The following is a 27,950-nucleotide window of genomic DNA, read 5'->3' on the forward strand; positions in this document are numbered from 1 at the left end:
AGGCACGGGAGAGAATCACCTTGTCTGCTGGTTGCTAAGACCTTGGGAAAAGCACAGTATTTGGGCGGGAGTGTCCCATTTTCCCAGGTAGTCTGTCAAGGCTTCCCTTGGCTAGGAAAGGGAAATTCTCCAACCCGTTGCGCTTCCTGGGTGAGGCGGTGCCCCGCCCTGCTTCAGCTCACCCTCCATGGGCTGCATCCCCTGTCCAACCAGTCCCAATGAGATGAACCAGTTACCTCAGTTGGAAATGCAGAAATCACCCATCTTCTGCATCAGTCATGCTGAGAGCTGCAGACCGGAGCTGTTCCTATTTGGCCATCTTGGAACCGCCACCCCACCCCCCCGTCCAGGATTATATTCTATTTAGTTTAAACTGTGCCCCCATTTCAAGGACACCATTTTTCCTTTTGGTGTGTTTCCAAGTTCTTCATAGCTGACCAGACACAGTGGCTCATACCTGTAATCCCAGGGCTTTGGGAGGCCAAGGTGGGAGAATCACTTGAAGCCAAGAGTTGGAGACCAGCCTGTGCAATATAATGAGGCCCTGTCTCTACAAAAAAGAAAATTTTAATTAGCTGGGCAAGCCAGGCGTGGTGGCTCACGCCTATAATCCCAGCACTTTGGGAAGCCGAGGCAGGTGGATAATCTGAGGTCAGGAGGTGAAACCAGCCTGACCAACATGGAGAAACCCCAACTCTACTAAAAATACAAAATTAGCCAGGTGTGGTAGTGCATGCCTGTAATCCCAGCTACTCGGGAGGCTGAGGCAGGAGAATCACTTGAACCCAGGAGGTGGAGGTTGCGGGGAGCCGAGATCATGCCATTGAACTCCAGCCTGGGCAACAAGAGTGAAACTCCGTCTCAAGAAAAAAATTTAGCTGGGCATGGTGGTGCACACCTATAGTCCTAGCTATTGAGGAGGCTGAGATGGGAGGATCACTTGAGCCCATGACAAGAGTTTGAGGCTACAGTGAGCTATGATTACACACCACTGTACTCCAACCTGGGTGACAGAGCAAAACACTATATCCAAGAAAAAAATAAAATCTTTATAAATAAGTTAAAAGATGTTATCTCTTTTTTAAGTGATCCATATAAGTGGCCAAAAAGCATATGAAAGATGCTCAACATCAGTAATCATTAGAGAAATGCAGCATCAAAACAATATAACACAGTGTCATCTCACATCCATTAGGATGGCTACTATTAAAACAAAAAAAAGAAACAAAATAAGTGTTGATGAGGATGTGGAGAAATGGAACTGTTATAAAATGGTGCTGCCACTGTGGAAAACAGTGCGTAGGCTCCTCAAAAAATTAAAAATAGAACTACAATATGATCCAGCAATCCCACTTCTGGGTATACAGTCTTGTGCCACATAACGTTTCAGTCAATTATGGACCGTATGTGATGGTGAGCCCATAAGATTATAATAACATATTTTTACTGTACCTTTTCTATGGGCACACAAATGGTTTCCATTGTGTCACAGTTGCCTACCGTAATCAGTACGGTAACATACTATACAGATGTATAGTGTAGAAGCAGTAGATTATACCATATAGCCTAGGTGTATAGGACACTATGCCACCTAGGATTGTGTAAGTACACTCTATGATGCACAACTTCAAATTACCTCATGATGCCTTTCTCAGAACATAACCCCATTCTTAAGCACTGCATGACTGGATGTCCAAAAGAACTGAAAGCAGCGTCTTTTTGTTTTGAGTTAGGGTTTCATTCTGTCACCCATGATGGAGTGCAGCATCACAGTCACAGCTCACGATAGCCTCCTGGGCTCAAGTGATCGTCCTGCCTCAGCTTCCTAAGCAGCTGAGACTACAGGTGCACACCGTCACACCCTGCTAATTTTTTCACTTTTATACAGATGGTGTCTCACTTTGTTGGCCAGGCTGGTCTTGAGCTCCTGCCCTCAAGCAGTCCTCCTACCTTGGCTTCCCAAAGTTCTGGGATTACAGGCATAAGCCACTGCTCCCAACCAGAAAGCAGAGTCTTGAAGACATATTTGCACACCCATGTTCATAACAGCTGAGTGGTGGAAACAATCCTGCTGTCCATTGATGAACGGATAAACCAAATGTGGTGTATACATATAATGCAATATGTGTATACATTTCCTTCCTTAAAAAGGAAGGAAATACTGTTACTTGCTTTAACATAGATGAACCTTGAGGTCATTGTGCCAAGCACAGTAAGTCAGTCAGAAAAGTATGATTTCTGTTATATGAGGTATCTAAAGTAGTCAAATTCATAGAAACAGAAAATAGAATTGATGTTTACTGGGATTTGAGGGGAAGGGGAAAAGGAGTTGTTTAATAGACATATGTTCAGTTTTGCAAAACAAAGTTACTGGAGATCTGTTTTTAACACTGTGCATATACTTTACACTGCTGAACTCTACACTCAGAATGGTTAACATGATAAATTTTATATGTTTGTTTTGGTTTTTTTGTTTTTTGTTTTTTTTTTGAGACGGGAGTCTCGCTCTGTCACCCAGGCTCTGGAGTGCAGTGGTGCAATCTCGGCTCACTGCAAGCTCCGCCTCCCAGGTTCATGTCATTCTCCTGCCTCAGCCTCCTGAGTAGCTGGGACTACAGGCGCTCACCACCACACCTGGCTAATTGTTTTGTATTTTTATTAGAGACGGGGTTTCACCTTGTTGGCCACGCTGGTCTCGAACTTCTGTCCTCAAGTGATCCCCCCCGCCCCCCATCAGCTTCCCAAAGTGCTGGGATTACAGGCATGAGCCACTGTGCTCAGCCTAATTTTTTTTTTTTTTTTTTTTTTTTAAATAGAGGCAGGATCTCCCTGTGTGCCCAGGCTGGTCTCAAATTTCTGGGCTGAAGCAGTCCTCCCACCTTGGCCTCCAAAGTGCTGGAATTACAGGCGATTACCATGCCCAGCTAAAATTTTTTTTTTTTTTTTTTAAGGACAGATTCTTACTTTGTCGTTCAGGTTGGAGAGCAGTGACGCAATCACGACTCACTGAAGCCCGGACCTCCCTGGCTCAAGTGATCCTCCTGCCTCAGCCTCTCAAGTAGCTGGGACTACATGTGCGAGCGACCACACTCTGCTAATTTTTAAAATTTTCTTGGAGATATAGGGTCTTCCTGTGTTGCCCAGGCTATTCTCAAGGGATCCTCCCACCACTGTGCCCAGCCCAAAATCACTGTTTAACTTCATCTTATAGTTAAAGGAGTTCTGATGGTGTTAGATTTTCCATTTTATGAAATAGCAACTAAACAGCTTCACCAGCATTCAATATTTAAATGATGTATGCACTTAGAGAAATTGGTGCAGCCAAATGGAAGAAATTCCCATAAGGTTTTTTTTTGTTATTGTGTTTTGTTTTTTGTTTTTTGTTTTTGTTTTTTGTTTTTTTTTTTGAGACGGAGTCTCGCTCTGTTGCCCAGTTTGGAGTGCAGTGGCGCGATCTCAGCTCACTGCAAGCTCCGCCTCCCTGAGGCATTCTCCTGCCTCAGCCTCCCGAGTAGCTGGGACCACAGGCGCCCGCCACCAGGCCTGGCTAATTTTTTGTGTTTTTAGTAGAGACGGGGTTTCACCGTGTTAGCCAGGATGGTCTCGATCTCCTGACCTCGTGATCCGCCCGCCTCGGCCTCCCATTGTTTTTTGGTTTTTTTTGAGATGGAGTTTCACTCTCGTTGTCCAGGCTGGAGTGCAATGGCACAATCTCGGCTTACTGCAACATCCACCTCCCGGGTTCAAGCTATTCTCCTGCCTCAGCCTCCTGAGTAGCTGGGATTACAGGCATGCGCTACCACACCCGGCTAGTTTTGTATTTTTAGTAGAGATGGGGTTTCTCCATGTTGGTCAGGCTGGTCTCAAACTCCCGACCTCAGGTGATCCGCCTGCCTCGACCTCCCAAAGTGCTGGGATTACAGGCGTGAGCCACCGCACCTGGCCTCCCCTAAGTTTTTGTGGTAAGCTTGGGTTTTCCCTTTAATTATAAAATGAGAGATATGATTATTATTTTAAAGTTAATAGTTGTGACACATGTACACTTAAAAAATCTAGAACTGTAGTCACAGAAATCTTATGGGTGCATATCAGAAAAACGAAACTAGTTACTTTAAAAGCATACATTAGGCCAGGTGCAGTGACTCACACCTATAATCCCAGTACTTTGGGAGGCCGATGCTGGAGGATTGCTTCAGGCAAGGAGTTCAAGACCATATTGGGCAATATAGCAAGACCCTTGTCTCTACAAAAACATACAAAAAAAAAGAAATTAGCTGGGCATGGTAGTGCAGGCCTGTGGTCCCAGCTACTCAGGAGAGTGAAGTGAGGGATCACTTGAGCCCAGGAGTTTGAGGTTGCAGTGAGCTGTGACCATGCCACTGCACTCCAGCCTGGGCGAGAGAGTGAGACTTTATCTCAAAGAAATAAATAAAGCACAGGCTGGGTGTGGTGGCTCAAACCTGTAATCCTGGAGGCTTCCCAGGCTAGTGCCTGAGCCCCACATCCCTCGCCCCCCATCCTCCCCACATCCCACTCCTCCCTCACACCTGGCCCTGTGGCTCTTCCTCCTTCCCTTCCCCCGCCAAAAAAAAAAAAAAAAATCTGTAATCCTAGCACTTGGGACGCCAAGGCGAGCAGACCACCTGAGCCCAGAAGTTCGAGATCAGCCTGGACAACATGGTGAAACCCCATGTTTACCCCCACCAAAAAAAACCAAAGTTAGCCGGGTATGGTGGCGTATGCCTGTAGTTCCAGCTACTCTGGAGGAAGAGGTAAGAGGATGGCTTCAGCCCAGGAGGCGGAGGCTGCAGTGAGCCACTATGTCCAGCTCAGTTTTCTTATATCACAAATACATTTCCTTTTTTTAAGGTGAATATCCCTTTATTCAGTTAAGTTTTATAAAACAGCCATTGTAGGCCAGGCACAGTGGCTTACGCCTGTAATCCCAGCATTTTGGGAGGCCAGGGTGGGAGGATCATTTGAGGGATGGAGTTCGAGACCAACCTGGCCAACATGGTGAAACCTGGCCTCTACTAAAAAAAAATACAGAAATTAGCTGGGTGTGGTGGTGGGTGCCTGCAGTCCTAGCTACTCAGGAGGCTGAGGCAGGAGAATCACTTGAACCTGGAGGTGGAGATTGCAGTGAGCCAAGATTGCACCACTGCACTGCAGCCTGGGAGACAGAGTGATACTCAGTCTGAAATAAAAAAAAAAAAAAAAAAAAAAACACCAAAGTAGCCATTATAGTTTGGGCCAGCAAAAGTCTCATGGTTCACTCATTACAGTATAGTCCCTGGACTGATAGCTATTTATCTACATAGTGTGTTTTGAAGATACTATTGTAGAATTCAGCAATTAATATAAACTGTGTCTTGATCTTACTCACTGTCTTGTATTATCTTCTGTAGGGGCACACTGAGTTGCCTGAAAGCAAGAAATCTTAAATTATGTCATTTTCATTAAAACTTGAGCTTTGGAATTATTGCATATTAGTGATAAAAGTAACAGATCTCAAGAATGTGCCCTCTAGGGGGCCAGATGTTTTAAGCATTTGCTCTTTCTGTGTAAGATTTCACAAGACTTTCAGACTGTCCTCATTTTGATAATATTAATATGGTCATAAGCTTGAAATTGCATAAGTCCTATGAGAAAGTTTAGATGATAAATAAATTTAATATATCATAATTTCCCTTTGTGATATAAACGACTATTGTTTTGCTATAGATGTATAAAAAAAATAACTAAGGCAATAAAAAATTAGAACCAGGCCAGGCACGGTGGCTCACGCCTGTAATCCCAGCACCTTAGGAGGCCGAGGCAGGTGGATCACCTGAGATCAAGAGTTCAAGACCAGCCTGACCAACATGGAGAAACCCCGTCTCTACTAAAAATACAAAATTAGCCTGGCATGGTGGTCCATACCTATAATCCCAACTACTCAGGAGGCTGAGGCAAGAGAATCGCTTGAACCCGGGAGGCGGAGGTTGTGGTGAGCCAAGATCATGCCATTGCACTCCAGCCTGCCTGGGCAACAAGAGCGAAACTCTTATCTCAAAAAAAATTAGAACCAATGTAAGATCACTTTACAGAGTCATTGTTACCACCTCACCACTGTACAAGTTCTTTCTCTTTATTTTCTATTTTCATAAAAATTACTATGCTGCTGGATCTTCGTGGTTTATTAACTGAACTGTTTAAAATGAAATAAACAATACATAATGATAACAGCTTTACTTAGATATAATACATATAACATACAATTCACCCATTTGAAGTATACAATTCAGTGTGTTTCATTGCCCCATAAAGAAGCCTAGTACCCATTAGCAATCACTGTTTTCTTCCAATCCCTCCTCCAGCCCTGTGCAACTGTCAGTCTTTTCTCTATCTGTGGCTTTTTGTATTCTGAACATTTTGTACAAATAGAACCATAAAATATGTGGTTTTTATGAGTAGATTCTTTTAGTTGGCATGTTTTCAAGGATTTTCTATGATATCATGTATTATCACTTCATTTCTATTTCAGATATTTCATTGTGTAAATGTAACACTTTATTTTTCCATTTGTCAGTTGGTTAGCATTTTTCTTATGCTTTTGGGCTATTATGAATAATGTGGGGACATATGCTCTACTCTAGATTTAGAGTGTGCCCTTGGTTTTTTTAAATTTATTTTTATTTTCTTGAGACCAAGTCTTGGTCTGTCATGCCCAGGCTGGAGTGTAGTGGTGTGATTTTGGCTCACTGCAACCTCTGCCTCATAGGTTCAAGTGATTCTCCTGCCTCAGTCTCCCAAGTAGCTGGGATTACAGGCACTCGCCACCACGCCCGGCTAATTTTTTGTATTTTTAGTAGAGACAGGGTTTCATCATATTGGCCAGGCTGGTCTCGAGCTCCCAACCTCAGGTGATCTGCCCACCTCAGCCTCCCAAAGTGCTGACATTACAGGCATGAGCCACCGTGTGCAGCCTAACAAGGTTTTTGGTTTTTTGTGTGTGTGACAGAGTCTCACTCTGTTTCTCAGGCTGGAGTGCAGTGGCTCAATTTCAGCTAACTGCATAGAATGTGTCCTTGTTTTAAAACATTAGATCTTTATGTTATAATTTTATTTTCAAATAGCAATTTTCATTGCCTGAGGATAATCGGATAGTTATCAAACTTTGCTAATAACTTCCTTGGTTCTAAAGAAGAGAGATTGATGGCTCTAAAGAAAAAAGATTTACTGAGTTTTTAATACAAAGCGAACTGTGGCCGGGCGCCGTGGCTCACGCCTGTAATCCCAGCACTTTGGGAGGCTGAGGCGGGCGGATTACTTGAGGTCAGGAGTTCGAGACCAGCCTGACCAACATGGGGGAAACCCCATCTCTACTAAAATAGAAAAATTAGCTGGGCGTGGTGGTGTGTGCCTGTAATCCCAGCTACTTGGGAGGCTGAAGCAGGAGAATCACTTGAACCCAGGAGGTGGAGGTTGCAGTGAGTTGAGATCGCTCCACTGCACTCCAGCCTGGGCAACAGAGTGAGACTCTGTCTCAAAAAAATAGAAATAAATAAAGTGAACTGTTACATTAATTATATTTGAATTATTTTCTATCAAATAGATACTTGGTGCTTGAAAAACTGAAGAAGGAAGACGCTGACCGAATTCATATATTCAGTTCTTTTTTCTATAAACGCCTTAATCAGAGAGAGAGGAGAAATCATGAAACAACTAATCTGTCGTAAGTCAAACTCTGAAAATATTTAACAGATGTAAGTCACTCACATTTAACTAAGTAAAAAATCACATACTTGAAAGAAAACACAAATCTCTGCAGTTCTCTTGCTTACTTTTTAAATTCTCCAGCCAGGAAGAGAACACACTAAATAAATCAGTTTCATTTTCATTCTTCATGGGTTCATATTCACCTTCCTTGAACTAACTTTGTGCTAGTTTTGGAATTTTTTTTAACAACTTATTTATATTGAGGCAATATCATTTAGTTCTCTTATCAGTTTACAAAATTAATATAATTCATAATATTCTAATACTTTCAGAATACCTGGAATTTATAAATGTTCTGGGTCAAATATCTAGAATAGTGTTTCCCAAATGTGACTAGTAGGTTTTTTAAAAATTACTTAGATACTTACTAACTACAGATTACTCTGTTTTATCCTAGATGTTTATCCATAATATCTAAGAAAGGAACCTGTGAATCTATACTCTTAATAAGCTCTTTGGGTGGTTCTTCTCAGACAAATTAAGGAAATACTATTGTACATAGTAGGCCTGATTTGTTTTCTTTTTTTCAAGACAGGGTCTCACTCTGTCACCCAGGCTGGAGGGCATTGGTGTGATCTTGTCTCACCACAACCTCTACCTCCCACTCTCAAGTGATCCTTCCACCTCAGCCTCCCAAGTAGCTGGGACTAAGGCACACGCCACCCCACTCAGCTAATTTTTGTATTTTTTGTGGAGACAGGGTTTCACCATGTTTCCCAGGCTGGTTTCAAACTCCTGGGCTCAAGGAATCTGCTCACCTCTGCCTCCCCAAAGTACTGGGATTTCAGGTGTGAGCCACCATGCCCCACCTTTTTCTTTATAATTCCTCTCCAATAGTGATGGCATCTAGCTCTGATAATTTGCTGGTAATTGATCAAAAGATACACTTAAGAACTGGTACTTTTTAAATTTAAAACTAGTGTTAGGTGTCTTGAATTGATGGCTGCTATGCATAATAAATAATTAATAATAATAATATATTCTCTTATTTCAGCAATTCCTAATGTTGCATCTTAGAGGTGATAACATTCATTGGTTTTGACCAGTGCTCATGGCTGTATTGCTTCATCTACCATCAGATAATGCTCACTTTTCCTACTGTCTTCTCCCCAGTTACCCTAAGTCGTGCTTGGCTACACCTCTCAATATAGTTGCCAGTACCAATTCTGCAGTAATAAAAATAGTAAAGAGAAGTCTAGGCAAGATAAGCACTAGAACATCCACCCCTCAGATGGAGTAACAGGAGTAAAATATCTTTCTCCAAATTCAACAATGGGTAGTCCCATGCCTTCCTAGTTTCCATCCAACAAGTTCTATTTTCTTTCCCCAGTTTGTCAAACCATTTTGTGCAACTGTTTGAGCTATTACATCTGAATCTTCTTAATTTATAAATCACTACATATAAGCTGGAGCACTAGAAATATTTCAGAAGCTTATAATTTATCTCTTTCTTACAGAATACAGCAAAAACGGCATGGGAGAGTAAAAACATGGACCCGGCACGTAGATATTTTTGAGAAGGATTTTATTTTTGTACCCCTTAATGAAGCGTGAGTAAGAATTTCCTTTAAAGGAAAATCTTTAAATCATGTAAATGATGGCAATTTTTAAATAATGAGTATGAGGTGAAGAATTCATTTTAAAACATCTTTCTGAAATCTCTTGTGTATATTCATATTTGTACTGCCTGTTTTACAAGAATTAATGCAGTTTCACAGTGAAGCATGTAAGATATTGAATTTTAGAGACAATAGACCAGATACTTTTCTAATCTCATTTTATTCATTAATGTCAAATAATACCATTTTTAAAAAAATGGTGCTTATTGTCTAGCAAGTAACCTATAGAAAAGTATTATTTTATACAAAAAGATGATTAGGTCACATAAAGGAATTGGAATCTTAAGTTTAAAATACACTTCTGTTTTTAACCAGAAAGGAGAAACGATGGTTGGATTTATGCCATTTTTCAATTAAAAACCATGTGGACTACTTGAAGCAGTTTCTGAGTAAATGGAGGTGTTTAAAGATTTGTATTATTCTCTCCCAATGACTAGATAGTAGTATTTTACAATGGAGACTTAAAAGTTTTTTGTATTTTATTCTTTCGCTTTTCTATGCCCTCAATCCAAAGAACACCAGAAATACACTTGTAGTCGGAAAACTTGGGTTTATCACTTGCATCAAGGAATAACACACACCATGGGCCACTCTGGAGCCTCTCAATAAAAGGATGTTTCAAAGAACATGTGACAGAATCTGGGCTTTCCTTGAGTGATATGGGGGAGGGTCTAAAGTAGTGGTTTGCCTAGGTAAAGAAGTAGCATTCACTCATTAATAAAGAAGAAGAATGGTGGCTATTTTGTGGTTTCCAACTGTGACCTTATGTTTTTCTCTGCTTAGACAAATTATGATATGGCCCTACTTTGTCTCATTCTATCATGGTTGCAGAATATGCTTTCCTGGAGTTGGTATTCTATGAGATTGTTTATGTCTAATAAGCCTAGCTGTGCCAAGCTAGCTTCTGAATTTTTTTTTTTTTAACTTTTGTAGAGGTGAGGGTCTCACTGTGTTGCTCAGGCTGGTCTTAACTCTTGGCCTCAAGCCATCCGCCCACCTCAGCCTCCCAAGTAGCTGGGATTATAGACATGAGCCACTGCTCCTAGCAAAGCTATATATTTTTAAATTCATATTATCATAGTAAAATTTAAAATAACATTTAAAACTAGTTAATTTCTTCATTCTCTTCAAAATAAGGTTTTGGCTGGGCGTGGTGGCTCACGCCTGTAATCCCAGCACTTTGAGAGGCTGAGGTGGGCGGATTACTTGAGGTCAGGGGTTCAAGACCAACCTGGCCAACATGGCAAAACCTCGTCTCTACTGAAAATACAAAAATTAGCTGGGCGTGGTGGTGCGTGCCTGTAATCCCAGCTACTCAGGAGGCTGAGGCAGGAGGATCGCCTGAACCCGGGAGGCAGAGGTTGCAGTGAGCCAAGATCATGCCCCTGCACTCCAGCCTGGGCAGCAGAGTGAGACTCCATCTCAAAAAAAAAAAAAAAGGAAAAGAAAAAAAAAGACAGAAAAGAAGGTTTCTTGACTGGGTACTAATTTGTCTTGTAAAGTAACATGTGAACAGCTTACTAGGTGAAAGGGAGGAAAGCGATTTGTCAGAAATGAGTTATAAAAATTTTAAATAGAAATATTATTTGATTATACACGATTTAGGAACAGAGGCGCATCCCTCTTAGTCACTGTACCTCTGCATGGAAGTTATTATCAGTGCTTCCAGTCATCTTAGTGAGAGGTAGAAAATGAACTCTGTAAGAGAGCTCTACCATTTGTAGATTAAAAAATAGCCTATAAATCAAGAGAGCTTGTTTTTGTTTTTGCTTTTTTTTTTTTTTTTGAAGAGACAAAGCTACAAATACTTATACACTAATTATGTTAGATTGGCTGCCATATATTTGTCATCTGTTTTGTTTTTATTTTTTCTGGTAGTACCAGTTTTGTTTTTCTTTCTTTCTTTCTTTTTTCTCGAGATAGGGTCTCTGTCTATCACTCAGGCTGGAATGTAGTAGCATGATGTCGGCTTACTGCAGCCTCAACCTCCCAGGCTTAAGTGATCCTCCGACCTCAGCCTCCTGAGTAGCTGGGACTATAGGTGCATGCTACCACGCCCGGCTAATTTTTGTATTTTTTTTAGAGGATGGGGTTTTGCCATGCTGCCCAGGCTGGTCTCAAACTCCAGAGCCGAAGCAGTCCACCTGCCGTAGCCTCTCAAAGTGCTGGGATTACAGGCATGTGCCACTGTACCTGGCCCTAATTTTTTTCTTAAGTTTCTAAGCTGTTTATTAAAAATTGTTATAGTAATTTCCAGAAACACAAATTTGATGTGTGGATCTAATCTATCAAGTGAAATTGCCTAGGTATTTTCTTTTGTTTTGTTTTGCTTTTTAGAGACAGAGTCTCATTCTGTTGCCGAAGCTGGAGTACAGTGGTGCAATCATAGCTCACTGAAGCTTCAAACTCCTAGGCTTAAGCAATCCTGCCTCAGCCTCCTGAGTAGCTAGAACTACAGGCGCATGCCACAGGCCCAGCTAATTTTTAAAAATTTTTTTGGAGATGGGGTCTAGCTGTGTTGCCCAGACTGGTCTCAAACTTCTGGCCTCAAGCAGTTCCCCCACCTCAGCCTCCCATAGCACCAGGATTACAGGCATGAGCCACTGCGCCTGGCCGAAAGTCTGTGTTACCCTCTCTCCTGCTGTTAAAGTTAACGTAGCTGTTATTAAAAGGAATCATAAAAGCAAAACCCTGGCTTAATGGAAGTAATTGTTGGAAGTAATTGTCTGATTCAGCTTTCTCTTCTTAGGCCAAAAAGGATTTTTCCTAGTTTTTAGGTGAGGAAATTTGTAGCTTAGCCACATTGGCATAGCTAAGAAATATTAAGAACTGTGATAGGCTTTATTACAGCTGTAGGTTGAGAGTCACTGTATTATACTATATTTCATCAATTTTATTTTATTTATTTTGAGATGGGGTCTCACTCTGTCGCCCAGACTGGAGTGCAGTGGCACCATCTTGGCTTACTGCAATCTCCGCCTCCCAGGCTCAAGCTATCCTCCCACCTCAGCCTCCAACCCCAGTAGCTTGGACCACAGGCACGTGCCATCACACCCAGCTAATATTTTGTGTTTTTGGTAGAGACGGGGTTTTGCCACGTTGCCCAGGCCAGTCTCCAACTCCTGAGCTCAAGCGATATGCCTGCCTCAACCTCCCAAAGTGTTGGGATTACAGGTGTGAGCCACCGTGCCCGGCATCATCAATTTTTAAAACACATTTTTTTCACATTGCAACATGTCTAAAGTTGAGATGTGACTTTATAAATAAAATAAAATTAGCTATGTGTTAGAAGTGATGAAATGAGGAGGTTGGTGTGTTAGCCTGATCTAAATCCATAGGGTACTAAGGAATAATAATGAAGAACAGGAGAGAAGCAAGCTTTCATTCATCTGGCCTTCGCAATACAGAAGATGAAGCCAGCCAGCCTATGACAGCCATTTCTGTTTGATGAAGAGATAGATAGTGCTGTTTCTTAGTACTAACTTGGATATTCTAATATTCTACAAAAATGAGAAAGTGGAATAATTTTTATCCATGGCAAGATAATTTGTTTTTCATCCAGCAAATATTTATTGAACACCCTACCATAGAACAAATATTACTGTGCTTGACCAATAAGCTCCCTGACATCTATAGCCTGTTCCTTGTATCCCAGCACAGCCCTGTGTCTAGCAAAAAATGAATATTAGCCAGGACTGTACAGCTTCTTGCTTGTGTCCTATACTCTACTGTTGGGAACAGTGATACCTGAATTCAGCTGTATCATAAGCACCTACTTGATAGCTGGAACTCTCTACTAATACTTAAATTTTTGTGCAAGGACTAGGTTAGATATGTTATTTCTTTTTAATGTATTAAATTTCAATATAGCATGAGATAAAACATTACTTATATACATATTTTTGATATCAAGCCTTTCGTATCTTAATAACACACAGTAACAGTAAAAAGAGCAAAACTATATATGCAATTCTTAGAATGTTGAAAAATCATATGACCTAATTAGACTGCTGAAGACAGTTTAATCTTTTTTTTTTTTTTTTTTTTTTTTTGGAGACGGAGTCTCGCTCTGTCGCCCAGGGTGGAGTGCAGTGGCACAATCTCAGCTCACTGCAACCTCCGCCTCCCGGGTTCAAGCAATTCTCCTGCCTCAGCCTCCCGAGTAGCTGGGACTACAGGCGCACACTACCACACCCAGCTAATTTTCTGTATTTTAGTAGAGACGGGGTTTCACTGTGTTGCCCAGGCTGTTCTCGAACTCCTGAACTCAGGCAATCCACCCGCCTCGGCCTCCCAAAGTGCTAGGATTACAGGCGTGAGCCACCGCACCTGGCCGACAGTTTAATCTTTAAGATGGATAGTTTTCCATCTTTTTACATAAAGAGAAGGCAAAGGGGAATGACGAGTTGCAAAGTGACATTACTTGCCAGAAAAAGCAATGAATTTTTCATTCCAAAAACAAGAAAGGGTTCAGGGATTGTTTACAAAAGTAAATACAGGCTACATAATTTTAATACAAACTATGTTATTTTTGAATAGACATTGTGTTCTGTTACTGAATCAGTGATTACATAAAACAAGCAGATTAATTTGAGAACTAAAAAAAAAAATAGGCTTTTTTTTTTTTTTTTTTTTTTGAGATGGAGTCTTGCTTTGTCACCCCCAAGCTGGAGTGCAGTGGCACAATCTCGGCTCACTGCAACCTCTGCCTCTTGGGTTCAAGTGATTCTCCTGCCTCAGCCTACTGAGTAGCTGGGATTACGGGTGCGCACCACTGCGCCTGGCTAATTTTTGTATTTTTAGTAGAGACAGGGTTTTGCCATGTTGGCTAGGCTGGTCTCAAACTCCTGACCTCAGGTGATCCACCCACCTCAGCCTCCCAAAGTGCTGGGATTACTGGCGTGAGCTACTGCGCCCGGCCAGAATTAGGCATTTTTAATAAATTAATTGGCAAGAACTTTAGAAAAAAACATTTTAATTGATATGTATTGCCAAATACAATAAACTTTTCTAATAACATATTTAGTCATTTCATTTGTTTTTTACAGTGCACACTGGTTTTTGGCTGTTGTTTGTTTCCCCGGTTTGGAAAAACCAAAGTATGAACCTAATCCTCATTACCATGAAAATGCTGTCATACAGAAATGTTCAACTGTAGAGGACAGTTGTATTTCTTCTTCAGCCAGTGAAATGGAGAGTTGTTCACAAAACTCTTCTGCCAAGCCTGTAATTAAGAAGATGCTAAACAAAAAACATTGCATAGCTGTAATTGATTCCAATCCTGGGCAGGAAGAAAGTGACCCTCGTTATAAGAGAAACATATGCAGTGTAAAATACAGTGTGAAAAAAATAAATCATACTGCGAGTGAAAATGAAGAATTCAATAAAGGAGAATCTACATCCCAGAAAGTTGCTGATAGGACTAAAAGTGAGAATGGCCTACAGAATGAAAGTTTAAGTTCCACACATCATACAGGTATGTATCTAAATGTTTTGAAAGAATGAAAAAATTCAGAATAATCTGGATTTTTTAATAAACAGGATTAAGATCCTGTTTTAAAAAAAAATCAGGTTAATGACTGGGTGTGGTGGCTCACGCTTATAATCCCAGCACTTTGGGAGGCCAAGGCAGGAGGATCACTTGAGGCCAGGAGTTTGAGACCAGCCTGGGCAACATAGCGAGACCCAATCTCCAAAAAAAAAAAATAAATAGAAAATTTTTAAAGAATTTACTTATAACAATATAGTAACACAACTTACTTTTAATTTATACTGAGGTATAATTATAATAGCATTCACTCATTTTATGAGTGTAGCTTGATGAACTTTGATAAATGTATACATAGAGTCATGTAATCACTACTGCAATCAAAATTGAGAACCTGATCAGGGCACAGTGGCTCACAACTATAATCCCAGCACTTTGAGAGGCCAAGATGCGCAGATCACTTGAGCTCAGAAGTTTGAAACCAGCCTGGGCAACATGGTAAAGCCCTGTCTCTACCAAAAATACAAAAACTTAGCCAGATATGGTGGTGCACATCTGTGGTCCCAGCTACTTAGGAGGTTGAGGAGGGAGGATCGCTTGAGCTCAGGGTGCTGAAGTTGCAGTGAGCGGAGATCGCACCACTGCAGTCCAGCCTGGGTGACAGAGTGAAACTCCGTCTCAAAATTAAAAAACAAAAAATTTGAGAACTTTCCATCACTCAAAAAAAAATCCCATTGTGCCCTTTTTGTAGTCTGTCACTTCTGTCACCCCTAGGGTGCAATTTTGAAATTGCAGTACAAAGTTTATATTTTCCATTTATTGGAACTTGGATTTATTTTTATTTCATAGGAAATTTACAGTATTCAGCATTAACAGTAGTTGTGCAGTCTTAGATGTATAAGACAAATTAGATTTCAATTTACACGTTGGTAAATTGAGATCAAATAACCCAAGGCAGAAATTAAAGCTTTCTCTTCAAAATAGTTGTGAACAGTCCTGAAGGGGTGGCCTGCCCTTCCACACCTGTAGGTATATCTCGTCAGGTGGGACGAGAGACTGAGAAAGAAATAAGACACAGAGACAAAGTATAGAGAAAGAACAGTGGGCCCAGGAGAACGGCACTCAGCATATCAAGGACCTGCACCGGCACCGGTCTTTGAGTTCTCTCAGTTTTGGTTGATTACTGTTTTCACTATCTCAGCAAGAGGAATGCCGTAGGAGAGCAAGGTGATAATAGGGAGAAGGTCAGCAAGAAAACATGTGAGCAAAGGAATCTGTGTCACAATTAAGTTCAAGGGGAGGTACTATGCCTGGATGTGCACGTAGGCCAGATTTATGTTTCTCTCCACCCAAACATCTCAGTGGAGTAAAGAATAACAAAGGAGCATTGCTGCCAACATGTCTCGCCTCCCGCCATAGGGCGGTTTTTCTCCTGTCTCAGAATTGAACAAATGTACAGTCGGGTTTTATACCGAGACATTCAGTTCCCAGGAGCAGGCAGGAGACAGTGGCCTTCCTCTATCTCAACTGCGAGAGGCTTTCCTCTTTCACTAATCCTTCTCAGCACAGACCCTTCACGGGTGTCGGGCTGGGGGGACGGTCAGGTCTTTCCCGTCCCACGAGGCCATATTTCAGACTATCACATGGGGAGAAACCTTGGACAATACCCAGCTTTCCAGGGCAGAGGTCCCTGCGGCTTTCTGCAGCGCATTGTGCCCCTGGTTTATCGAGACTAGAGAATGGTGATGACTTTTACCGAGCATACTGCTTGTAAACATTTTGTTAACAAAGCACATCCTGCACAGCCCTAGATCCCTTAAACCTTGATTCCATACAACACATGTTTTTGTGAGCTCAAGGTTGGGGCAAAGAGGTTAGGGCAAAGTGGTTGGGGCAAAGTTACAGCATCTCAGGGCAAAGCAATTGTTCAGGGTACAGGCCAAAATGGAGTTTCTTATGTCTTCCCTTTCTACATAGACACAGTAACAGTCTGATCTCTCTTTCTTTTCCCTATACATTCCAATTAAAGCTTGGTTCTTCATTCCTCACTCTCCTTCACTGTTTTCAGTGGGAAGAGGAGCACTGGTCCAATCTCTGCTTGTTTAAATCTCTCTTCAGCTCTAATAACTTAATTTTTGTCCTTGAGTCAGTTCTGTAGTTGTAGAACCTGTTAAATCTAGTTTTGGCCAGGTGTGGTGGCTCACGCCTGTAATCCCAGCACTTTGGGAGGCTGAGGCGGGTGGATCAGTAGGTCAGGAGTTTGAGACCAGCCTGACCAACGTGGTAAAACCCCATCTCTACTAAAAATACAAAAATTAACTGGGCGTGGTGGTGCCCGCCTGTAATCCTAGCTACTCAGGAGGCTGAGGCAGGAGAATCACTTGAACCCGGGGGCGGAGGTTGCAGTGAGCCGGGATTGCGCAACTGCACTTCAGTCTGGGCAACAGAGCGAGACTCCGTCTCAAAAATAAATAAATAAATAAATAAATAAATAAATAAATAAATAAATAACTAGTTTCTGTTCAAATTCTTAAATTTGATATCAAGTCAATTGTATAATTTCCTCTCCAACCTACAAGTAAAATAATCCTCTCCATAAAAACCCATAACATGCTATAGTGTGTGCCTTGCAAACTTCTTAAACTGTGAATAGATCTAACACATTTTTCTTCTTTTTTTTTAACACCTTGCTCATGGAACTAATGAATCTTATTTGGATGAAAAATATTGGTATAGGACATAGAATAAATTATGTGAATTCAGAAAGAACCTATCAAAAATTGTGAATATGGAACATACTCCTGGTACTTATACCAGCTTATATTATTTTAGTGAGTTAGAAAGCTGTTGTTGAGCTTTTTTTTTTTTTTTTTTTTTTGAGATGGAGTCTCTTTTAATCACCCAGGCTGGAGTGCAGTGGCGTAATCTTGTCTCACTGCAACCTCCCCCTCCTGGGTTCAAGAGATTGTCTTCTCTTGCCTCAGCCTCCCTAGTAGCTGGGATTACGGGTGCGCACCACCTCACCCGACCTGTTGAGCTCTTCTAAGAAATCTCCTGAGCAGGAAAATCTGGAGTAGATTAGTGGCTGCTCGGGGCTTTTGGGGGTGGGCAGGTGAGGTGGGTGGGAATGTAGGAAGAGAGTGATAGCTAAATGGTATGGGGTTTCTTTTTGAGATGATGAAAAGGTTTAAAAATTGGTTGTGATGATGGCTGTGCATATACTAAAAAACATTAGATTGTATGCTTTAAATGGCTGTATATGGTATGTGAATTACATTTTAGTGTGGCTTTTTTAAGTCTCCTTTTGACCAATAATGTTACATACTTTAATGTGAATTCAAATGAATTAAGGTACTTGACTTAAAGCAATGGGACAAAAGCCTAGGGTTTCATATACACAAACTCCAGAGATTTCTAGTGCCCTCACCTACAAATTAATTTTCTGGTCAAGTAAAAGCCAGTTAAATTTGAGTAAATAGCCTCAAAAATCCTAATGGAGGCCAAAGCCAAAAATAACTTGTTTTATGTAGTTTGCCTTCTTAAAACTTGTGTATCCCATTTACTCATTTTTGAATTATAGTTTGTACATTTTTATTTTGTTTTTAGTATGTGTATACCATATCAACTATCTCTTCCTCTGAAACAAATGTTTCACAAAAAATCACATACAGTGATTTCACATAGAGTCAACAAGTGTTGACTACTTATGTCAGATAACAGGCTGTAGTAAATAAGTGGAAATTAGGTTTTTACAGTAAACTAGGGAAATAACAATGTGTGGAATCACTACTTTCACTTGCTGTTTTTTCACTTGACACCTTATGAAATAGTTGACTTGCCATGGTGCATGAAAAATGTGTACGCTTAAACTCTAGAATCACACTCAACATCTTCACATGGTCTCCTTATATGAGAAGTTCTCAGGAACTGACACTGATTGAGAGAACCACTGATCAAGTCATCACCTCTCAATTTACTCCAGATCACTTGTTTATGGGGGAATTGACTGCATCATTTAGGTTATTTTTCTCCTGTTTTTGAAAGGCATTTCTGGTTTAGTTTGTGTAAGGTAGATAGATATTTATATGACCACAGTTTACATAGATAATGATTTGCTGCTGGAAGTAACCTGATTATAACTGACTAATTCTGAATTGCCTGAAGATTTTGGACAAATGTTATTCAAATATAGGTGTTTTAGCTTTAAACAGACTTAAAAATACAGATTTTTGGAAAAGATAAATTGAAGAGGTCATTATTTTTTTCTTTCTTCTTCTTCTTTTTTTTTTTTTTGAGACGGGGTCTCTCACTCTGTTGCCCAGGCTGGAATGCAGTGGCACAATCACAGCTCACTGAAGCCGCTACCTCCTGGACTCAAGCAGTCCTCCCAGCTCAACCCCCTGAGTAGCTGGGACTATAGGCATGTGTCACCTGCCCGGCAAAATTTATTTTCTGTAGAGACGGGCTCACTTTGTTGCCCAGGCTGGTCTCAAACTTCTGTGTTCAAGCAATCCTCCCATCTCAGCCTCCCAGAGTGTTGGGATTACAGATGTGAGCCACTGCGCTCAGCCCATAGTGCTTTTTTGTTGTTGTGGTGGTGGATTTTTGTTCTTTTCTGAGACAGTCTCACTTTCATAGAAGTTAAGAGTACAGCAATTCAATCACAGTTCACCGCAGTCTCAACCTCCCAGGCTCAAGTGATCCTCCCACCTCAGCTTCCTGAGTAACTGGGACCACAGGTGCCCACCACTACACCTGGCTGATTCTTTATTTTATTTTGTTTGTAGAGACAGGGTCTCACTATGTTGCCCAGGTGATCCTTCTGAACTCAGGTGATCCTCCTGCCTCAGCCTCCCAAAGTGCTAGCTAGGATTACAGGTGCTAGGCCACTGTGCCCGGCCCCATAGTGCTTCATTGGTTTATTGGTTATTTTAAATAGTGTGCTTCTGAACACAACAGTTAGATTTATGTATCTTTTCTCTTCTCCTTTTTTGAGACAGAGTCTTGCTCTATCACCCAGGTCGGAGTACAGTGGTGCAGTCTTGGCTTACTGCAACCTCTGTTGCCTGGGTTCAAGCAATTCTCCTGTCTCTCAGCCTCTCAAGTAGCTGGGATTACATGTGCATGCCACCATGCCCGGCTAGTTTTTGTATTTTTAGTAGAGGCAGGGTTTCACCATGTTAGCCAGTCTGGATTATGTATCTTTTCAGATTTTTTGCTTCCTTTTCATCCCATCTTGTTTATATTAATACCTTAACACCTTTTTATTAACTTATACCAAAATTTATTTTATCCTGTCTACAATAACTAAAAGTCATGCTTTTCAAATTTTTGAGAGGAAAATAAATAAATAAAAATCAGCTGGGCATAGTGGTGTGCACCTGTAATCCCAGCACTCTGGGAGGCCAAAGCAGGAGGATGGCTTGAGCGTAGTTCAAGGTTACAGCGAGTTCTGATTGCATCACTGGACTCCACCTGGGCAAAAGAGTGAGAGAAATCCTGTCTCTTAAAAAATAAATAAGTGAGGCCAGGCACGGTGGCTCATGCCTGTAATCCCAACACTTTGGGAGGCTGAGGCAGGTGGATCACTTGAGGACAGGAGTTCAAGACCAGCCTGGTCAACATGGCAAAACCCCATCTCTACTAAAAATACAAAAATGCCAGGCATGGTGGTATGTACCTGTAATCCCAGCTACTCAGTAAGCTGAGGCGGGAGAAATCACTCGAACCTGGGAGGCAGAGGTTGCAGTGAGCCGAGATTGTGCCACTGCACTCCAGCCTGGGCGACAGAGCAAGACCCCGTCTCAAAAAATAAAAATAAATAAATGAAATAAAAAATTGAAATGGTAGTAAATCTTACATTTCTTTGAAACATGTTGTGATTAGCTTCTTTCAGCAAAATAGTTGCTTATTATTTGTCTAAAAACAGACCTATTACTTACTTGTAGTTAATGTTCATTTTTGCCCTGAATTATATAACTTTCCACGTTTTCGAAATTTTAATTATAAAATTATGCAGTTGCATTTTCTTTTATGTTCTATGACTTGCTGTTTCTGTTATTGGACATAGGTTATTTTCAGACTGTCATAGCTTTCATTACTAAAGATACCTGACTTGCCTAACACAAAAGTACTTATTTGTTTACACATATACATATGTATATGTATTTAAGTATATGTATACTTAATCATATAGCTGATAACTAGTTCTTAAATTTTAATGAATTTTAGCATCTGAATAGTGGAAACAACTGTAATTGACATGTCAATCCAGGTTTTTAAAATAACTTACTTTATGTTTGTGATATTACACACTAAGGCAGATTTTGTGTTCTTGACTACTGTATCATTAATTAACTACTAGCATTAATTTTAGCCTCATATACTATGAGTGATAGACATGGCCTTTTTTATTATGTAATGTTTCTTGTTGATACAGATGGCTTAAGCAAAATCAGACTAAACTATAGCGATGAATCACCTGAAACTGGTAAAATGCTTGAAGATGAACTCGTCGACTTCTCAGAAGATCAGGATAACCAGGTAAAACTTAATGCTTGGCAAAAAGTTCTAATGTTTTATCTAATTAAAAGTTTTTCTTGCTGAACATGGCGGTGCACACCTGTAGTCCCAGTGACTTGGGAGGCTAAGGCAGAAAGATCTCTTGAGCCTAGGAGTTTGAGTTCAGCCTTGGCAACATAAGGAAACTCCATCTCTTAAAAAAAAATGAAAAAAGGAAAAAGAAAAAAATCTTACTTTATAAAGTCTTGTAAAGCAATTTCTTCAACTAGTAATTTATCATGGCTTCTGAATTTGGATCATATCTTAAAAAACAAATTCAGCTTTCAAGTCAGAAGTTGCCAGGATAAATGTATACATGCTGTTGTTGCTGCTACTGTGGTGTGGACTGAACTTTAATGTAATATTGATTAACCCACCCTAACTCAGCTACCACCACCAATACCCACCTTCCTCTTTCAAAGCATTTATGGGTCATACTTAACCTTTAACCTGACTTGACATTCAAGAAGCAAATGTTTAAACCTTCAGTTATATGGTACATGAGTACCAAAAATATTATATTGTTTTCCCATTTTTCCAGTTATTTTTTTTTCTCCTGCCTGATTCAATTTATATGTGTCATGGCAGAAGCAGATAATATTTAATTAAAGTTAATATAGATGAATTCTGACTTTTCCGTGGAGTCTCATTTGCCCTAATAAACAGTATGAACAGCAAGAATAAAGTATATCTGTGAAAATACTTTACATTTTAGCTTCTGTTAAAAGAGGATTTTATATTGAGAAAAGTTTATAAGAATCCTACAGCATACCATTTTGTTAATTCTCTGACCTTTCATTAGTTGTTAGGACATACTGAGTTGTATAGTAGTGAAGATGGCTTTATACTGTACCATCTTTCCTTTTTGCTTAATCTTCCAGTGAACAAAAGGCATTTTAAGATATCTCTTGGTTTACAATGTATGGCAACTAAATATAGCTTTTCGATCCAACATATATAGGAATTACATTCATGATTTATAATGAGCACTTAGGTACTTTTGGTTATAGCAGTTACCTGTGATGTGAAGAAGCTAATGTAACTGCTTTATTATTACTATTACTCCTACTATTGATTATTCCATTCGTAAAGTTGCCAGAAGCTTTCTCAAGGAACAACAATGACCAAAAAAGCCTTGTTTATTTTACATTCAAGAGAATCTACAGAATAAGGACTCAGTGTCCTTAAGTTAGCTTCTCTCAAGTGAGATGGATAAGTGGGTTTCTCAAGGAAAACAGTGTTTCCAAAAACCCTTTAAATATTTCTGATGTGAAAACATTATTCATGTAAAATAACATGTTATTTTATATCCTATTGTGAAATAGCTGTCTTAGCCAACAAACTAAATTTTTGTAAAAATAAACTAAAATCAGAGCAGTAATATTTGGTGGGAGAAGAATCAGTCATAATATATTCAGTCTTAAAGATTTATTCTAGATTGAGTAAATAGGTGTAACAATTTGTTATAAACCTCTGGTTTATATTTATTTTCCTTAAAATGTCAGTGTTGTAGCATTGGATAATTGGAATTAAGTAACATACCACATCTCTAGTGTCTAATCACCTAAATAGAGAAAAAGTTTTGACAATCATTACAAATATTTTTGTCTCCAGTGTGCTATTTTGTTAGGTTATTAGTTATTTAGATTATATATTTTCAGTATTAACAGTAGGCTGTCTTTTATAGGATGATAGCAGTGATGATGGATTCCTCGCTGATGACAACTGCAATTCAGAAATAGGACAGTGGCATTTAAAGCCTACTATCTGTAAACAGTAAGCATTAACTGTGTATCTTGAAAACTACATAATTTTTATTTAAGTATGCTCATAAAACATAACAGGACAGTTTTTTTTTTTAAATAAATACTTAAGCAAAACTCATAAATGCTGTCAGAGTCAGTGAGGAAACTTGAGGCATGCTATCTAGGGATTAAAATGGGAAGAATGGGTAATCATTTCAGTCCTCCATTTGCCAGTTTCCCCAGCCTCTGCATACACATGTCCACACACAAATGTTTTGTTTTGTTTAAATTTTTTATGTGTATATTTTTTGAGACAGAGTCTTGCTCTGTCGCCCAGGCTGGAGTGCAGTGGCACGATCCCAGCTCACCACAACCTCCACCTCCCAGGTTCAAGCGATTCTCATGCCTCAGCCTCAGGAATAGCTGGGACTACAGGTGCGTGCCACCATGCCTGGCTAAGTTTTGAATTTTTAGTAGAGATGGGGTTTTGCCATGTTGGCAAGACTGATCTCAAACTCCTGGCCTCAAGTGATCCGCCCCTCTCAGCCTTCCAAATTGCTGGGATTACAGGCGTGACCCATCGCGCCCGGCCACAAGTTTTGATAGTGAACCACTATTCCTTTTTACCTACAATGTTTTGGAGCAGAAATCACTATATATCAAAACAGTAACATGGGGTTGGAGTTTACACTGATTCCTTAGCTACTCTATGAAGGCTGTGGAGTAACCCAAGGCAGACGTAAGAGACATGTTCCAACTGAGAACTCCAAATAAGAGTGAGTCAGTTTTGCTTTTCAGAAGTACGTGTTTCTTCTGAGATGCTGAACTTCTTAGGTGAAGTATTACCTATTTCTAGGTTTAATCTCCTTTGACTTTTTTTATAGAAAATGTTGACAGAAACTCTATTAAGAGGCTTTGAAAATGCAGCATCATTCTACAGAAAAATAGAGACCTAGGGTAGTTAAACAATCTGCTCCAAACTTTATAAAATTTTAGCAGGAAGAAGCTAGATCACTTACAGACACAGTGGGTCACACTTTGTGCTAGCACTTCTGAAGACCAAAGCAGGAGGATCGCATGAGGCCAGGAGTGCAAGACCAGCTTGGGCAACACAGTGAGACGCCATCTCTGGAAAAAGTTAAAAAAAAAAAATAATAGCCAAGTGTGGTGGCTAAAAAATAACCTAGATTTTTTTTAACATTTGAGGAGTTTGGGCTCTACATTAGACTTCCTTACTTGAGTTTACAACATAACTTCACAGAATTAAAATACTGAAAGTTGAATCTTCAGCCATCAACATTTATATACAGAGTTGTACGGAGTGTTCTACAGAGTGTTCTGAAGTGGAATCTTGAAAAAAAAAAGTTCTAAACTAATTATTTCATGTGATGATTACCTGTTTTGTTATCTATAATAAGTTTTAGTTAAAAATGAGATTTTTGGCTGGGCGCAGTAGCACATGCCTATAATCCCAGCACTTTGGAAGGCTGAGGGGGGCAGATAGCTTGAGCGCAGGAGTTCTATACCAGCCTGGGCAACATGGAAAAACCCATCTCTACAAAAAAAAATACAAAAATTAGCTGAGTGTGGTCACATATGCCTGTAGTTACAGCTCCTCAGGAGGCTGAGGTGGGAGGATCACCTGCGCTCAGGACATTGAGGCTGCAGTGAGCTGTTATTACGCCGCTTCACATGGTGACAGAGTGAGACCCTGCCTGAAAAAAATGGGCCGAGGTTGGGGGGATTATTTTCTTTATACTTTTTCATGGTCCTTTTGTTGATTTTGGAATATGGGGATGTTCAAATTTTCAGAATTGTTCTGACTTTTTACTAATTTTGAAGTACTTTTAGAAACCAACTACAGAATTTTAGTATAAAATATGCTAAGATATGGTTAAGTTAATATTCTATAATTCAATATTTAATATATCCATAGATATTTAAGTATTATTAGATTATAAGGTTCGTATGTGTCTATAAGGTTCATTTTTTTCCCCTCGGTAGTACTGAGTCATACAAAGGGGATTTTGAAGGTTTTAAATTTGATTGTTTATAATATGCCACTTTTAATCCTTTTATGCCTTTGTAATATTATGAAGTATTCGACTTTTGGTCATTTTTACCCTGCAGACCTTGTATCCTACTTATGGACTCACTCCGAGGCCCTTCTCGGTCAAATGTTGTCAAAATTTTAAGAGAGTAAGTTCACACTTTATTTCATATTCTGATGGGGATGAAGAACTATGTATATTTATATATGTGTGTATTCTTAATATATATGAATTATTGCAGGTATTTAGAAGTGGAATGGGAAGTTAAAAAAGGAAGCAAAAGAAGTTTTTCCAAAGATGTTATGAAGGGCTCTAATCCAAAAGTACCACAGCAAAACAACTTCAGTGACTGTGGTGTATATGTATTGCAGTATGTAGAGAGCTTTTTTGAGGTGGGTTTCAATTTGTTGGATCTGATATAGTAAATAATAAAATAGTGCATTTGACTTTACCTTAGTAAAAAACACAATAAGCAAATATTTTAAAGAGTTTCAAAATTATTGTTTCAAAAATTATTCCATGGAGCAAAAACTTCTAAATGGAAGAACCTTCAAGGCATAAAAATAGTATATTTACAGTTCATCAAATCCAAGGCTTGTTGAGCTCATTCTATCACTGAACAATCAACCTGCCCTCTCTACTAGCTCTTGCCACCTTAAGAAATCTCTCCCATGATTCACACTGCCTCTTTTAGCCTCTTTTCTCCTCTTCATAGATACATTTCTTAAGAAGTGTTTATATTCACTCTCTAATTCTACACATTCTACTTCTCAAATCTCTAAAATCTGGCTTTATCCTTATCCTTATGTTAAAATTGCTCTTGACTTTCCAGCACCCTTTGACAGTGTCAGCCATTTCTTCCTCACTCTCTTGCTTTGACGTCAGAGGTACAGTACCACACATAACCTCTCTTGGATATTCTTTACAGTGATCTTGACTCCTATCTTCATCCGCCATACAGTGGATGACCACTAGGTTCTGTGAATTGTGTCATTTAATGTCAGATAGATTTACTTCTTTATCCTCGAGTGTCACTATTCTGAACTGCTATACCAATCTCTAACAGATTCCTGTGCCTCCTGCCTTCTGTTTTTCATGGTTGTTTTCCAAAAACATAAATCTAATCCTGTTACTTTCCTGCTTTAAATCTTATACTGGCTTCCTGTGGCTGTTGATTTACAGACCAAAATCTTTCACATGATTGATAAGCACCTATGTGATCTGACCCCCTATTTAAGCTTCTAGCCTCATTTTCCCACCATTTTCACTCTAGCTTTAATACAACAGCCAGCCACCTGAATGCCATTGTTTCGTGTTCTTTCTTGCCTCTAGGCCTTGATTCATATTTCTTAACCTGGAATACTTTTTTGTTGCTTCTATCATACCTTGTCTGTCTAACATGTATTCATTCTTCAGATCTTAGCCTAAACATCACTTCCTCTTGGAATTGCATAAAACCCCAGATATGTATTTTCACAGTACTCTATACTTCTGTCATAATACTTGCCATATTTCTTGTTTTAATTGTTGAATTACCTGTCTTTCTAAACTGGAGCTGGCAAACTTGTTAATAAAGTAGTAAATACATTAGGCTTTGCAACTGTACAGTCTCTATTGCCTCTTAGTTCTGCTGTGGTCCAGTGAAAGCATCTGCAGACCATATGTAAATGAGTTAGTGTGGCTGTGTTCCAATAAAACTTTATTACAGAAACAGGCGGTGGGCAGAATTTGGTCCACTGGCAAACCCTGATCTAGACTATAAGATCTATGATAGAAACTGTGTCTTGTATCTCCAATACCTAACACAGTACTTGGCATGTGATAGATAATACAGAAATACATATTGAATGCGTTGTTGGGTTTTCTTATTTTTAACTTTGGAATGTTTCTGTGATTGAAATGAAAGGTTATTTATTACAATTTTCTAATATGCATTTAATTGTTTTATTTTCAGAATCCAATTCTCAGTTTTGAACTACCTATGAATTTGGCAAACTGGTTTCCTCCACCAAGAATGAGAACAAAAAGAGAAGAAATCCGAAACATAATTCTGAAGCTACAGGAAGATCAGAGCAAAGAGAAAAGAAAGCATAAGGACACTTACTCAACAGAAGCACCTTTAGGCGAAGGAACAGAACAATATGTCAATAGTATCTCAGATTGACCATTTCTATTACTTGTCATTTCTACTTTCAGAAACTAAATGACTTTCAAATTTGGGTATAGACAATAAAGAACTGAAGTGCTCACTACTCAGTGATTTGGAAATTTTGATGCTTGTATAAATGTCAGATAATTAATTTCCAAAGGCGTATGTATTAAGTAAAAGTCTGTAAATATGTTAATGAGGCCAATTTTTCCAGCATTTATAATTATTTTTTTCACTTGTTAGGAAGCTTTTGTTATGTATTTTCTGTTAATAGTACCTAAAATTGCAACTTCTAAACACAAATAAAAAGAAAATATTTATAGGAGGAAATGATTAATTTGATATTCTTTAGTGAACTTGTTTAATTCCTCAGTGGGTGTGACATATTTCATGGGAATATTCAAATATCTATGGTAATATTTTGACCCTTTATATTTGTTCTAAAATAAGTCAAAATGTGAAAATAATATTAAATCTAAGATATTTTGAACTAAGCATCTTTATATGCTTGTGTAACAGGAACAAAGTAACAGCCTTTCAATTCATATACTGCCTTGTGTTCAGTGAACCCAAGAA

The 27,950-nt window shown here is 39.5% G+C and overlaps 1 protein-coding gene across 7 annotated transcripts in view; it reads left to right on the top strand.

The window, feature by feature from the left end:
• The window catches only part of SENP6 (SUMO specific peptidase 6), a 115,065-nt gene extending 87,361 nt beyond the window's left edge, over nucleotides 1-27,704 (top strand). For all 7 annotated transcript variants that reach the window (XM_004044309.5, XM_055390791.2, XM_019029736.4 and 4 more), the window contains 8 exons: nucleotides 7,598-7,717; nucleotides 9,219-9,311; nucleotides 14,429-14,856; nucleotides 21,308-21,411; nucleotides 23,117-23,205; nucleotides 25,305-25,373; nucleotides 25,467-25,617; nucleotides 27,180-27,704. In XM_004044309.5, coding sequence (XP_004044357.2) covers nucleotides 7,598-7,717; nucleotides 9,219-9,311; nucleotides 14,429-14,856; nucleotides 21,308-21,411; nucleotides 23,117-23,205; nucleotides 25,305-25,373; nucleotides 25,467-25,617; nucleotides 27,180-27,389 — 1,264 coding nt within the window. In that variant the 3' untranslated portion in view covers nucleotides 27,390-27,704. The remainder of the gene's footprint in view (nucleotides 1-7,597; nucleotides 7,718-9,218; nucleotides 9,312-14,428; nucleotides 14,857-21,307; nucleotides 21,412-23,116; nucleotides 23,206-25,304; nucleotides 25,374-25,466; nucleotides 25,618-27,179) is intronic.
• Nucleotides 27,705-27,950: the final 246 nt, after the last annotated feature.

This window comes from Gorilla gorilla, chromosome 5 (genome assembly GCF_029281585.2).
Source record: "Gorilla gorilla gorilla isolate KB3781 chromosome 5, NHGRI_mGorGor1-v2.1_pri, whole genome shotgun sequence".
NCBI lineage: Eukaryota > Metazoa > Chordata > Mammalia > Primates > Hominidae > Gorilla > Gorilla gorilla.